Consider the following 14,057-nt stretch of genomic DNA (forward strand, 5'->3'; position numbering starts at 1 on the left):
TAACGACGGCTGGGATCTGGTACGAAGCGTCGTTCACGCCGGGGCCTCGGCCACTGAGAATAAGCAGAGGAGAGCGGAGTTTTTAGGAGGGGCGCTGGCGTTGGGGGGACTTCCGCGAGCTAGCGGATGTCCGTGACCCGGCGCGCCATTGGCCGGATCCGGCGGCGCGCGCGCTATAAGGCGGCGCGGCTGACCTAATTGCGTACAAGTGGCCGCTGCTCTGTCGCAGGCTGCCAGCTCTCGACCGCCGCCGCCGCCACTGCCACTGCCACTGCCATGGACGTCGCGCTCAAGGTAACGCCACCTCAAGGTCGTAGCTGCGCGCTCCGGCAAGCAAAATGCTACGGCGGCATCTAACTTCTTCAGACGGGCGCTCACTGCGGAGGATAGCTAATTTTAGAGAGGAGCAGCAGAGTCGGAAGACAGACCGTCAAAAGTGGAATGAAATGAAGTAATAAAACTATAGTGTAATATGCATCACCGCAGCGTAGTAATACGTTATGGATCTATTGTCATGATTCTTATCACTGTAACACCCACGGAGCATATCTCATACTTTCATTGATTATCACAACTGATTACCTTTCACCGAAGAAAAACGCAGATAAACAAAACTGAGAAGTCAGTTTTTCTTTCAGTATGCAAAACTCTGTAAAACGAAATGCTATCCTTACTAATGTATATTAAGCGTTGTAAAATACGCAGTAATCGTTTACTCACGGTAGGTCCAGGTGAGGATTAATGGAATAACAGTTCATTTTACAGTCCAACAATTAACAGTCATGTAAGTTGTGTCTATTCTATTGAAAATTAGAATATAAATAAAAAAAACGTAAATATATAATGTGCCAGTAAAAACCACTTGTGTCACAGTTACGTGTCTCATATGCTACCTACGTGAATGAAAATGAAATTTAGACAGTTCAGCTTAAATCACGAACTGCTTAAATTTCGAATGCATATCACTCGAAATGCACAGTAAATGTACTAGTGTAAGATCTGTGTGTTGACAGTGACTAAAACTTAAATTGGTAAGAGAATGATGGTTTTACTATCCACTTCGTGGAACGGCTGTTTATTCGACTGTCTTCACTCATACTTTAACTAAGTTAAGTTTCACATTCCTCAAACGCACGATATACATAAATTATGTTTTAATCCATTGTACTGATATAAAAGATTGTTACTCATGAACTAAATCCGAAGACAGAGCTTTTTATCTCGTTGGCAGTATTCACTAATAGATTGTTCTCAGCAATCACAAAAAAAAAACAAATATACTCTCTATAAGGTATTATGCCGTTTGATTCAATTTCTTAAGTTCGCTTCCGTATAATAAGATTTTAGGACCTGAAGTTCGAAGTCTTTTGACGGGACGAGTCTTAAATTACTATATACAATTTCTGATTAATCATGACGATCTTGCTCACAAATTCTTCAAAATTTTTAATTCTAAATTAAATTGAGAGTTTGGTATCGATGAACTGCAGGAAACTGATTATGCATATCCCTGCTTACATCGATGCGTTCTAACTCTCTAAAACAAGAACAGTTTCTCCGTAATGTCACTCTTAGTACTGAGTCCTTCTCGGGGTTGAAGGAGAACTTGCATCTGACAATTTTTGAAATGTATCAAACAGAATTACTATCTTTTTAACTGATAAAAAGCCTAGCGAATACATTCTGACAAAAACTAGTGTCTCCGGTTTGTTAAGACCTAGCCCACTCGACATTAAAACCTAAGACGGCGTTGTAGATTTTTATTCTTGATATTATAAATATTGCATTCCTGTCAGATGTTACGCGAAACCCAATAATCTGCAAAGGCTACATGAGTCAGAGTGCCTACGACGAACTTTGAATGTACTGAAAACATATTTCAATTACGAGTCAACCCAGTACGGCACAAAATCTGTTTTAGTTCTTGTTTTTGCTTCAACGAGAATACTGCCCATAGTCTTTATATTAATGGAACATTGGTTAGAATTCTTCTTTGCCATTCGCTCCTAGACTAACACTTATAGAATCCATAACTATCAGCAGACAGATACAACGTCAGTTTATAAATCAACTAATCTAGTATCTGACTTACAAGTAATATCGTTGACACATTTTCTCCCCTTGAAAATCAGTTTCCATAAGTCTGAAGGCAATAGGGATTATTAGATACTACATCTCACATTTACCCTAAAATTCGATCCTAAATTGATGGAAAACCTGGTTCAAAGAAAGAAAGAAAATCAGGGTTTAACATCCATCAACAAGGTCATTCAAATGTGCCAAAAACTCGTCTGATGCAAGGTTATGAGAGGAAATCGACAGTACTCTTTTCAAAGGTACAGTTGCAGATTTTCTGTTTACAGGTTTAGGATAACCAGGATAAATTTAAATCGCTAAGCCTGGGCTGTGTCTTGACCTCATTCTTTACAAAAGACAGTCTAGTGTCTTTACCACCGCACGACCTCACTCGATTGAGAATGACAGATTCAAAATAAATCTACGTATATTATAGCCTGTAACAACTTTTTAACAGAAAATTAGTAGAATTAAGGTACTACTGCAAGGAACAATGGTGTACGTTATACACAGTGTGGTTATAATTAAACTTTCCCCACTTCATGCAGTGTAGACTCACAGCTATTTACCGTATGGGTACATAACTTGACAGGAATGATGTTCAGACTTCCGCTGCAGGATTTGCGTTGCTAGTACTGTTAGAGTCGTCGCCGGGCGCTGGTATTGGTATGGCGACGTTGGATTGAAAGACAATCATCACTGTGCATTACGTTTGGAGGCAGTTAACATGGATCTGGACAAGGTGAGGAGAGCCATTTTATCAAAACAGCAGCAATAGCGTTGCTCTCTTTACGATTGTCGACGCGTTAAAGGAATACGGAGAGCTCCTCTTTCAGAATCGAGGTAGAAGAACGTGATTCGGAGGTTTGAATCAACTGACGGTTTGTGAAGTGTTCATGGGAGAGGCTGACGGTCAGTTGCACCACAAATATCTGAGGACGTTACTGTAGGCATGGCTGAGAATGCTGGACGCAATGTGTGATCTTTAAACACTGCATGGTCCGTGTCATGCAGTTAAACATTTCATGGTACACAGTCCGAAAAGTGCTGCGAACAACTGCGATATCCTATCCTTAGTGCGGTTGGAGGCTGTCGTTGATGCAGATGGTGGTCACACTGTGTAACATTTTTAATCTGATACAAAACTAATAAATGTGCTTCCCTCTCATGTGAAGGTTAAAAGCTGTTACTTTCAATGGTTTATTCGTTATTTCTCATTGTCGGATTTCCTTTTGCCTGGCCTAGTGCAGGAGCTCGATGTGGCATAGACTCGACGTTGGAAGTCCGCTGCAGAAATATTGAGCTATGCTGCCTCTATACCCATCTATAATTGCGAAATGGTTTCTGGTGCAGCATTTTGTGCACAAAATTACCTCTAGATTATGTTTAATTAATGTTCGATAGGATTCATGTCGAGTCGGAGGATCTGGGCAACCGAATGGTTCACTCCAGTTGTCTAGAATGTTCTTTAACCTAGTCGCGAAGAATTCTGGCCCGGTGACATGGTGCATTGTCATAAAATAAAAATCCATCGTTGTTTGGGAACATGAAGTTCATGAATGGCTGCGAATAGTCTCTAAGTAGCCGAACATAAAACTTTTCAGTCAATGATCGGTTCAATTGGACCAGGGAACCCAATCCATTCCAAGTAATTACAGCCCACAACATTACGGAGTCATCATCAGCTTGAACAGTACCTTGTTGACATCTTGGGTCCATGGTTCTTGGTGTTTAATTCAACCTCGAACCATACCATAAGCTCTTATCGAGTGAAATTGGGACTCATCTGACCAGGCCACAGTTTACTAGTAGTTAAGCGTCCAAGCGACACTGTCACGAGCGTAAGAGAAGCGCAACAGGCAACGTCGTACTATTAGCAAACGCACTCGCGTCGATCGTCTACTGCCATAGCCTGTTAACACCTAATTTCACCACACTGTCCTAACGGATACGTTGTTCGTACGTCCTACGTTGATTTCTGTGGTTATTTCACGCAGTGTTGTCTGTCTGTTAGCACTGAGCGTGAATGCCGTCGTCCACTGCGTTGTCGGTGGTGAGAGGTAATGAATGAAATTTGGTATTATCGTCAAAGTCTTGACACTGTGGATCTCGGAATATAGACTTTCCTAACGATTTCCCAAATGGAATATCCCGTGCGTCTATCTCCAACTGCCATTTGGCGTTCAAAATCAGTTAATTCCCGCCGTGCGGCCATAATCACGTCGTACGCCTTTTCACATGAATCAGCTGAGTGCAAATGACAGCGCCACCAATCCACTACCCTTTTAAACCTTGTATTCCCGATACCACCACCATCAGTATAAGTACATCTCGCTATTACGTGACTTCTTTTGTCTCAATGTGTATTTCAGTAACTATCGGAAGTTCCATGTCATCATGTTTAATTGATAGTAAGGCTCTACCTGAATCTCTGTGCGCCTTTAATTTACGCAGATACTTGTTACTCACAGCATCACTACTACCCCCCTGAAACTGAGTAATTTAGTAATAGCAACAATGCTAGTACACGCAGAAGGTGAGCTATGCTACATTGCTTTCTAACAGTTATTAGTTTTCAGCACACATTTCCTCTGTATTGAATTATCAATCTGGCTGAAATATCGAATGTCAAGAAGAGTTTGTGAATACACTTATAGTACAGCACCTCCCTGAGTGGAACACCCTGTAGACGTCCAACATAAGGAAGAACAATTTAGGGGACAGCGTAGACTGTTTAAAAGAGTAAACAAGACTACTGCGTTGCTGCCTGTCTCTGCAACAGAGACAGCGCTAAAAGCAAAGCTCATAACCAGTGTCTAGCTTCACGTCCTTCCCGTGGCTGTGTGCCTGGCAACGTTCCAACAAGAAACATGGCCTGCACTGTGGCTGCGGCTGTTTTAGGTGACAGCGCTAAACTACTACTACTACAGGATGTCGAGAAGGCCATTTCAGTTACGTGAAAGTCAACATTTATTATTTTATGCCGTGAACCAGCATTCAAGAATGTGAAACGTACAGTTCGATGTGCAACGGTTTTCAAATGTAATCATCTCTCTTTCCCTTGGCGTTGTTCCGTCTTGCACACGGTCTCTTTCTTCAGGTTTTGTCAAACTATATGTTTAAATTTATCTTCGTGGGTGGGCCCCCTTTTTGATCTCACAGTCGTCTAGGTAAAATAAGTGCGGGAAGTCATGTGCACAGTCTGTCTCTGAACCGTTCATACTGCGTTCAGCGTGTTATTGTATTTACACTGTTTGTGTAGTCTATGAGACAGAATTTGGGAATGCCTATGCGACCGTGGGAAACTGCTTAAAAACCACCCTCAATCTGGCCGGTCATTAATCCACCGAGAAGGTTCGATCTGAGTCTGGCTGACATTCCTGTCTCGCAAGCTAGATCACTGCGTGTTACGTTACAGTAGCATGCTATTTTGCATCTGTAGCGTCTCCTGTAAGTAGTTTAAACTTTCAGATTTGATTGGCAATGAATACCATTCCCCTGCGGTGGAAGGATTTTCGTTACAATACAATAGTAATACTAAAAGTACAAAGATCCTTCATGCTTAAGAACTAAACCGTTTTGAATTGGACTCCTTGTAAGGAATTTCGCACGTTGCGCTCACATACTTATTGTCCCTAAGTATATGACACTTGATCATTGATAAACTCTTTTATTTTTGTCAAGAGTAAACTGGTTACTTTATGCATTTATTATCTTTATTCCAAGCAGTCAATGTGAATCTAATAATATAATATTTAAACTGAATTGCCTCTGCATTCTAGATATAAAATTGTCGCATTTGTCCTGAACCATTTCTCGTAAGCCTATATTTAAGGAAGCATTTTCTTTCACTGATCTTATCTTACGGGACACCGCATCATTTTCTACTATTATAGATTTATTCCAGTACAGTTAGAGTCCGTAAATCTAACCTACATGAGTAAACTAATCAAATACTGGGTGATCAAGAAGTCAGTATAAAATTGAAAACTGAATACATCACAAAATATTGTAGACAGAGAGGTACATATTGACACACATGCTTGGAATGACATGGGGTTTTATTAGAACCAAAAAAATACAAACGTTCAAAAAATGTCCGACAGATGGTGCTTCATCTGATCAAAATAGCAATAATTAGCATAACAAAGTAAGACAAAGAAAAGATGATGTTCTTTACAGGAAATTCTCAATATGTCCACCATCATTCCTCAACAATAGCTGTAGTCGAGGAATAATGTTGTGAACAGCACTGTAAAGCATGTCTGGAGTTATGGTGAGGCATTGGCGTCGGATGTTGTCTTTCAGCATCCCTAGAGATGTCGGTCGATCACGATACACTTGCGACTTCAGGTAACCCCAAAGCCAATAATCGCACGGACTGAGGTCTGGGGACCTAGGAGAGACCAAGCATGACGGAAGTGGCGGCTAGGCACACGATCATCACCAAACGACACGCGCAAGTTATCTTTCACGCGTCTGGCGATATGGGTTTTTTTTTTTTTGGTTCTAATAAAACCCCATGTCATTGCAAGCATGTGTGTCAATTCTTACCTCTCTATCTACATTATTCCGTGGTTTATTAAGTTTCCAAATTTATACTGACTTTTTGATACCCCGGTATATTTTTATGAACTATTCATAATGGACATCTACGTGCATATTGATTAATTTTAGGAAGGTGTCATTTACAGGCGGCATTTACGCGGTGGTCTGAGCATTGCAGTAAATCTGCCTAAACACATAAAAGCATAGCCTTCTACCACAAAGCTATTCCTTAAAAATTATGTTATATGATGACTACACAATGTAAGAGCTATACAGTGAGGTATACTTGCGTTCAAGATTATGAGATTATTAATAGTTTCGTAAATATATCCCTTACACTCAAAAAGTTAATCATTCATTATTATTGGCTTTTCATTTATTAGAAGTGTGTTCTTCTCTTGTATTTCCTTTCTTATATGTTCTGGCTATAACCATATTTGCTTGTCTCTACAGCGGCGTTCTGCCAAGTTGATGCCAAGGATTCCTTAACCAGTGTAGTTATAATACAATAAATAGTGACCAAGTAGATCAAATATGGGGAGTGGTATTAGGTGTAAACGAAATTTTATCACACAATGCTGCTTCCTAATTTCTCATTTTACATCACGTGATTTTCTTTTGACTTTTGGTATGGCTTTATTATTCGTCTGTAATGAGTAATTTGCGTTGTAGGGTGAAGTTGTTAGACGTAATAACCATGGTGTTGGTAACAATGGCAAAATCATGTTTCATAAAGGAGATCAAATATGTCTGAACGGTATTTCCATCACTGCTATATGTCAGGTGGTTCTTGAAAACGTGTTAAAGATTATGAGTACATTTACGTTCGTAAAATCAAAGATTCGTAATCTAGCATTAGTGTACTTTCTGTAACTTAGGAATCTGTGACATTGCCGTCCCTCTTACGTGCTAGCCATATACTTATTATGATTCCGCTAATTATTAACAGAGCTTCAGGATAGGCAGATAGTTTCGTGTCAAGCTATCACAGAACCAAGCCTTCGTCTTTTGTCCAAGTCGTATTTGTCAAACGTAGACAAAGGACACTTACTTCAGCTAATGTCGGCATGACCTTAAGTTTCTCCCATGTTCAGTTAATCTGCTAAAGACGTATAGACGTTTGGGGTCATCAGCCAATTTACGTATGGGCCAACTTAGATTTTCAGTGTCGAAATTAGCGATTCCATGTGGCTGTAACTACTTTGCAGTTTTAATGGCTATACAGCCGGCCGCGGTGGCCGTGTGGTTCTGGCGCTGTAGTCCGGAACCGCGAGGTTGCTACGGTCGCAGGTTCGAGTCCTGCCTCAGGCATGGGTGTGTGTGATGTCCTTAGGTTAGTTAGGTTTAAGTAATTCTAAGTTCTAGGGGACTTATGACCAAAGATGTTGAGTCCCATAGTGTTCAGAGCCATTTAATGGCTATAGAGCTGAACCTTTAGTAATAGCCTACTCTCCGCGTGGTTTGAGTGAATCCACCTTGTGTCGCTTACTAGGGATGGCCTAGCATTTGACAGCCCTCATAGATTAGTAATCCCATCCTTTTTGATTGGTACCAATTTCTCGAAACAAAATTACTGATAAAGTTGTTGCCTCTAGTATATCTTCATCATCCTTTGATTTGTGTAACAGAAAATGTTGGTAATCGATCCTAGCGTGGAAAATAGTTATTACTTGATGCGATTCCAGTTATAATTCCACTTCAGAGCAACCATAATCCGCCTAAAGGATCACACCTGCCCACAGTCTTTGTCTCCTCTATCGGTGTAGCTTTATTCCGCCTCCCTACACTCGAAATGACGATAATGGGCGTACAGGTGGTTAATTATTGTGTTTCATACTTTCCTAACGCCCATTCCACGATGATCCAGACTCCGCTTTATCTCGTAGCTAAGCTTTACGTTATTTTTGCGACCGAAACTTTTTACTTGTCGCTACACCATTACTAAACTTAAAGCGGGATAGAAACTTGGGTACACCATCCGCGTGTGATTCGTTTACATTTTAGTCTGTGTATTTTCCAGTTTTGACGGTTTGTCTGTTGTTTCAGAGGTGAGATGGGAAGTAGCCTGCTGTTTACATATGCAGGTGTGGTTCTGATCAGATTCTGCTGCTCTATATACGGGCCTATAACTGTAAATCCCGAGAACGAACTCGTTCTGCTGTGGAAAATTCCTGTGCCTTCTTTGCTAGCCCGTTACGCATTACGTACGCATTGTGAACAGGTAAAGGGCTACGATTTTACACAATGTGAGGAATGCAGTTGGCGTCGGTGATTCTCTTTACAAAGAACCAACGTACGGTGCTAGGGAAAAATCAGACATTCGTAGGACACTATATTGTCTGTTCTTATTGTGTAGCTGAGGACATTACCCCTGAGGATATTTAATGGTTAAATTAGTTGCTGCGACACATTACGTTAGGGCTGCTACATTACGTTTGCCCTAACGCCTATGTTTCAGGGAGAGAGACGATCTTATTCCAAAAGACCCGGATGTTGGTTTTTCTTTTATCATATGAAATAAAGAGACGTGATGGTATAAAGATGCTTTTTTGCTTAAGGAAGTAGCCACGGTAAATAGGTATTGCTTGTGTTAGTAGATACTCGACGACTTCAGCACGTAAGCGACGTTTCCGAAACGATGTGTTGTAATCTCTAAACATGGTTTCGGCTTAAATGGCAGTAGTCAGAAGCTCTCTGTCCGCAGTGTGTCTAGCACTGAAGTGATAAAGTCCCTAATACGAATAATGTCATGATTAACAAAATTTTCTTGCGTCTTCTTCGAAGAACGTGGCTGCACGTCAATTTATCCTGCAGCCCATTTCGTGATCGCCAAGTGTCGACAGGCCACCCAAATACAAGAGGCATCATAAACTACGCAAAATGAAGTATCTGAACGCCTCGTAATATGGAGCGAAAGAGTCCGATCGCACCGGAGATCCTAGTTAAAATTCAAAAGCGCGTTATAATTTGCTTACAGTTAAACAGTACGCTCCTAGTATTTCCTGTATCCTAAGACATTTCTCCTATCATATTCCTTGCGTAACTGTTAAAGCTGTGATTGAGAGTTTAATTATGTGTGGTGGAGTCTCTCACACTCCAACCAAATGTCTTGTATGTCTGTTCTGAATCCTGTTGTAACATTTCAGCATTTTTTGTAAACATCAATCTACGTTCCAAAATCACACACATTTTCAGTACAGAAGCAAATCATAATACACTGATAAGCCCAAAAGTTATTACCATCTATTTAATAGCGTGTTGATCCACTTCTGGAATGCAGAACACCAGCAAGGCCACGCCTTTCCAGAGCTGGCGACCAATAGCGTCCCAGGCGTTGTTCCGTACTGTTCATATCGGACGAATATGGTGGCTATAACATCAGCGTGAATTCTCTATCATATTCCTCATACCACGGTCATTTATCTTGCTGAAAGATGCCGTCGCCATCGGGAAAGGCATCAATCATGAACGCATGCATGTGGTCTGCAGTAATGCTTACGTAGTCCACAGCTGTCATGGTACATTGGATTACTAGCATATCGTAATACGGTCCGCACCCGCTTGATTCCCAGTGCTGGAGCAGGTTGAATGACGGCATGGCCGTACAAGAGCATCGACCTGCCGTTGCCAGAAACGTGATCTATCCGACCACATGACACGTTTCCATTGATCCAATGGTCAAGTTCGATAATCAAGATCCCACTAAAATCGTACCTGATGAAGACGTTGGGTCAACATGGGAACAATCAGAGGCCATCTGCTGCGGAACCTCATGTTCAAAATTTTGCACCAAACGCGGTGCCCCCAGACACTCGTACCTGCACCAGAATTGTGCTGCGTCGGAAGACTTGCTACAGCCAGCCGCCTACTCTATTTTACAGAGCGACGAGGCCTCCGACCTCCATGTTCTGGGATACGGCGTGAACGTCCAGCACATTGTAGCCTACTCGTGGTTTTTCCGTCCCTCAACCACTTTGGCCGGCCGGGGTGACCGTGCGGTTCTAGGCGCTACAGTCTGGAACCGCATGACCGCTACGGTCGCACGTTCGAATCCTGCCTCGAGCATGGATGTGTGTAGTCTTTAGGTTAGTTAGGTTTAAGTAGTTCTAAGTTCTAGTGAATGAGACAGGGTTGTAGCCTCTCCCCGATTTTATTCAATCTGTATATTGAGCAAGCAATAAAGGAAACAAAAGGTAAGTTCGGAGTAGGTATTAAAATCCATGGAGAAGAAATAAAAACTTTGAGGTTCGCCGATGACATTGTAATTCTGTCAGAGACAGCAAAGGACTTGGAAGAGCAGTTGAACGGAATGGACAGTGTCGTCAAAGGAGGGTATAAGATGAACATCAACAAAAGAAAAACGAGGATAATGGAATGTAGTCGAATTAAGTCGGGTGATGCTGAGGGAATTAGATTAGAAATGAGACACTTAAAGTAGTAAAGGAGTTTTGCTATATGGGGAGCAAAATAATTGATAATGGTCGAAGTAGAGAGGATATAAAATGTAGACTGGCAATGGCAAGGAAAGCGTTTCTGAATAAGGAAAATTTCTTAACATCGAGTATAGATTTAAATGTCAGGAAGTCGTTTCTGAAAGTATTTGTATGGAGTGTAGCCGTGTATGGAAGTGAAACGAGGACGATAAATTGCTTAGACAAGAAGAGAATAGAAGCTTTCGAAATGTGGTGCTACAGAAGAATGCTGAAGATTAGATGGGTAGATCACATAACTAATGAGGAGGTATTGAATAGAATTGGGGAGAAGAGGAGGTTGTGCCACAACTTGACTAGAAGAAGGTATCGGTTGGTAGGACATGTTCTGAGACATCGAAGGATCACCAATTTAGTATATGAGGGCCACGAGGATGGTAAAAATCGTAGAGGGAGGCCAAGAGATGAATATACTAAGCAGATTCAGAAGGATGTAGGCTGCAGTAGGTACTGGGAGATGAAGAAGCTTGCACAGGCTAGAGTAGCGTGGAGAACTGCATCAAACCAGTCTCAGGACTGAAGACCACAACAACAACAAGTTCTAGGGGACTGATGACCTTAGAAGTTAATTCCCATAGTGCTCAGAGCCATTTGAACCAAATCATCCACTTTGCAAAGATTCTCCCGACGGTGGAAAATATGCACCTGACCAGTTTCACCATTCGAAAGAAGCTCGTTTCCACACTCTAGGTCATAACTGTCTCCCTTTTGTTAATGTCATTTATGTCAGTGTATACCCCAATTGGCGGACCGTATTGTGGCTTGAATGATTCCCCAGTCGTCTCTAATTCAGTTATGTACTTTTCTGAGTGCATTACGTGCGTGGAACGGCAGCAGGCTGGATTCTGTCTCACGGTGTACGGTGATCATAATTCTTTGAGTCACCAGTGTATATTCTCGTTGTAAAGGTATGTTTATATCTAGGATCTCTATCGGCGTAAGTATGAGCAACATATGTACGAATCTCCAGGACATGTATCGCGTGTTGTAGAATCTTGCAAGTCATACATGTGTGATGGCGCGTTTGCGTCTGGTGATTTGTATCAGTGCGTCCGGTGATGAAAAGCTGTTCGGAATTCGCGATAGCTTCCCAATACTTTACTTTTTTATGTGCTGGTGCGCTTGCCATTTTGGATGAAGAGAGGAAAACCCAATAAACACAACGAATACAACAATGGATTCCATAGAACACTCAAGATCAAGTAGACTTTTTGAAACAAACGTGGTGACACGGCGCCTAGGATTGTACTGCGCATGCGTAACTTCTGTGAATTGTCGAGCATATGGCTCAAACGTTGTATACAAAATTCATGTGCGCCTTGTATACGAGGGAAGCTCAGCATGCAGGTTGGATGAACTTTCGTATGAGATGGGTATCGCGATATGTCAAGCTGACATTTCGCTCATACATGTTGCGATACATGTATCCCAGTGTAAACGTAGCACAACAGTGTGTATCCTGTCCGTTGACTGTATAAGGTAATGCGGAATAGTTGAAAATATCTTTCACTCAGTTATGCCCATGCGCCAAACCTAAGTTACTCTACGTCTGACAAGCTTTCTACAGTCTGATAGTTAAGTTTTGACAGCTAACTGTAAAGTAATCATCAAATTATTGAAACCATTTCTGCTTTTTTTCTCGTAGCTTTTAAGATTCCCTTTACATGACATCCACTTCATCTTCAAATCGACATGTAGTCATAAAGTGCATTGTGTTGAAAATGAAGTGACTGCGAACATTTTTTGTAGAATGTTCATACTGAGTGTTCGTAATAATTTTAAGCAATTAAAGTTCCTTTCCTGGGCATGAGCAGAATCCAACAAAAGCAAAACTTAGTTTGTTGATTTCATACTTGACAACTATATGTTAACAGTACATTTCAGCAATTATCGCTCCAATTCTTGGCGTATTTGGTGTACCAGTAACCAGTTACAGAAGTATTAAGTTTGTATACAGTGCCTGGTTAAGTCGTTTTATTACGTACTTCTGCTCGACAGTGATCAGTAGCTATTTATTTAGTGTCTTTGTTGAGAAGCACTTTATAATTTCTCTAATTGTTAAAGTAGCGTTATCAGGCTTGGTGACGTAGTTTTACGCAGCTAGACCGCCGTAGTCACTTGACCCAATTTGAATTACTGCTATTTCTAATGGTAAAGCTCCAGAACTTGACAAGTGAGTGAAAACAAGGAGTAGCGTCGCAGCAGTATTTAGACTGAATCGAGGGAGTTGTTTGATAGTAACATACTTATCGCTGTGGTGCTGAACGCTGATTAAAGTGGACAGGTAGTGTGCCTGATGCCTACAGATGCAGGGGAATTGGCCACTGTCCAGAAACAGTAGAGAGCGGTGTTAGCCACGGTCGGCAGACTTCAGGCAGCTGTCCCGGGCTGCGGTGGCTTTGAAGCACTTGCAGCGAAAGCTGTGGCACCTTTGATGCTTCTAGCGTCGCCTGGGATCTCTGTTGTCGCAGCGCATTCCACTACGCCTGACCTGGCCCGTTCATAGTCATCCGAGAGTGAATAGTGAACACTGGCGGAGTTGTGAATCCCTTGGATGATAATAATTTAGAATGATTCAGTTGTACTAATTAGCATAACTATTAGTACAACTAAAGCGGATTTCTAAATTAATTATCATGCTTCTTAGTTCAGGGCGTCCTACATACCAAACCTTGTGCTCTTGGATGAAGGTGAAAGTGTCCGCTGGCAGCAAGGCAGTTAACTTACGCCTGAGACTGTTTTGGCTATCGCTGAAAGTACTTGCGAACAAGCATTGGACGCTTCATCTGTTAATACTGGGGACAATCTCTCTGAAATGCACGGACAAATTCAGAGGTTGATTCGCTGGCTGATGGGAGCTTCGAAGATAGGTGGGTGATGAAGCGCCTCAGGGAAACATCAGAGCAGTCAGGAAGGAAGGCAAAAGTCCGCTAGGTACGTTTG

General features: G+C 41.7%; 1 protein-coding gene across 1 annotated transcript in view; it reads left to right on the forward strand.

The window, feature by feature from the left end:
- Window positions 1-221: 221 nt before the first annotated feature.
- Window positions 222-14,057, forward strand: part of LOC126184268 (uncharacterized) — a 287,584-nt gene continuing 273,748 nt past the window's right edge. Inside the window, exon 1 of the mRNA XM_049926642.1 lies at window positions 222-294. Within this exon, the coding sequence (XP_049782599.1) occupies window positions 277-294 (18 nt within the window). The 5' untranslated portion in view covers window positions 222-276. The remainder of the gene's footprint in view (window positions 295-14,057) is intronic.

The sequence above is a fragment of the Schistocerca cancellata genome, chromosome 4 (genome assembly GCF_023864275.1).
Source record: "Schistocerca cancellata isolate TAMUIC-IGC-003103 chromosome 4, iqSchCanc2.1, whole genome shotgun sequence".
NCBI classification, from domain to species: Eukaryota; Metazoa; Arthropoda; class Insecta; order Orthoptera; family Acrididae; genus Schistocerca; species Schistocerca cancellata.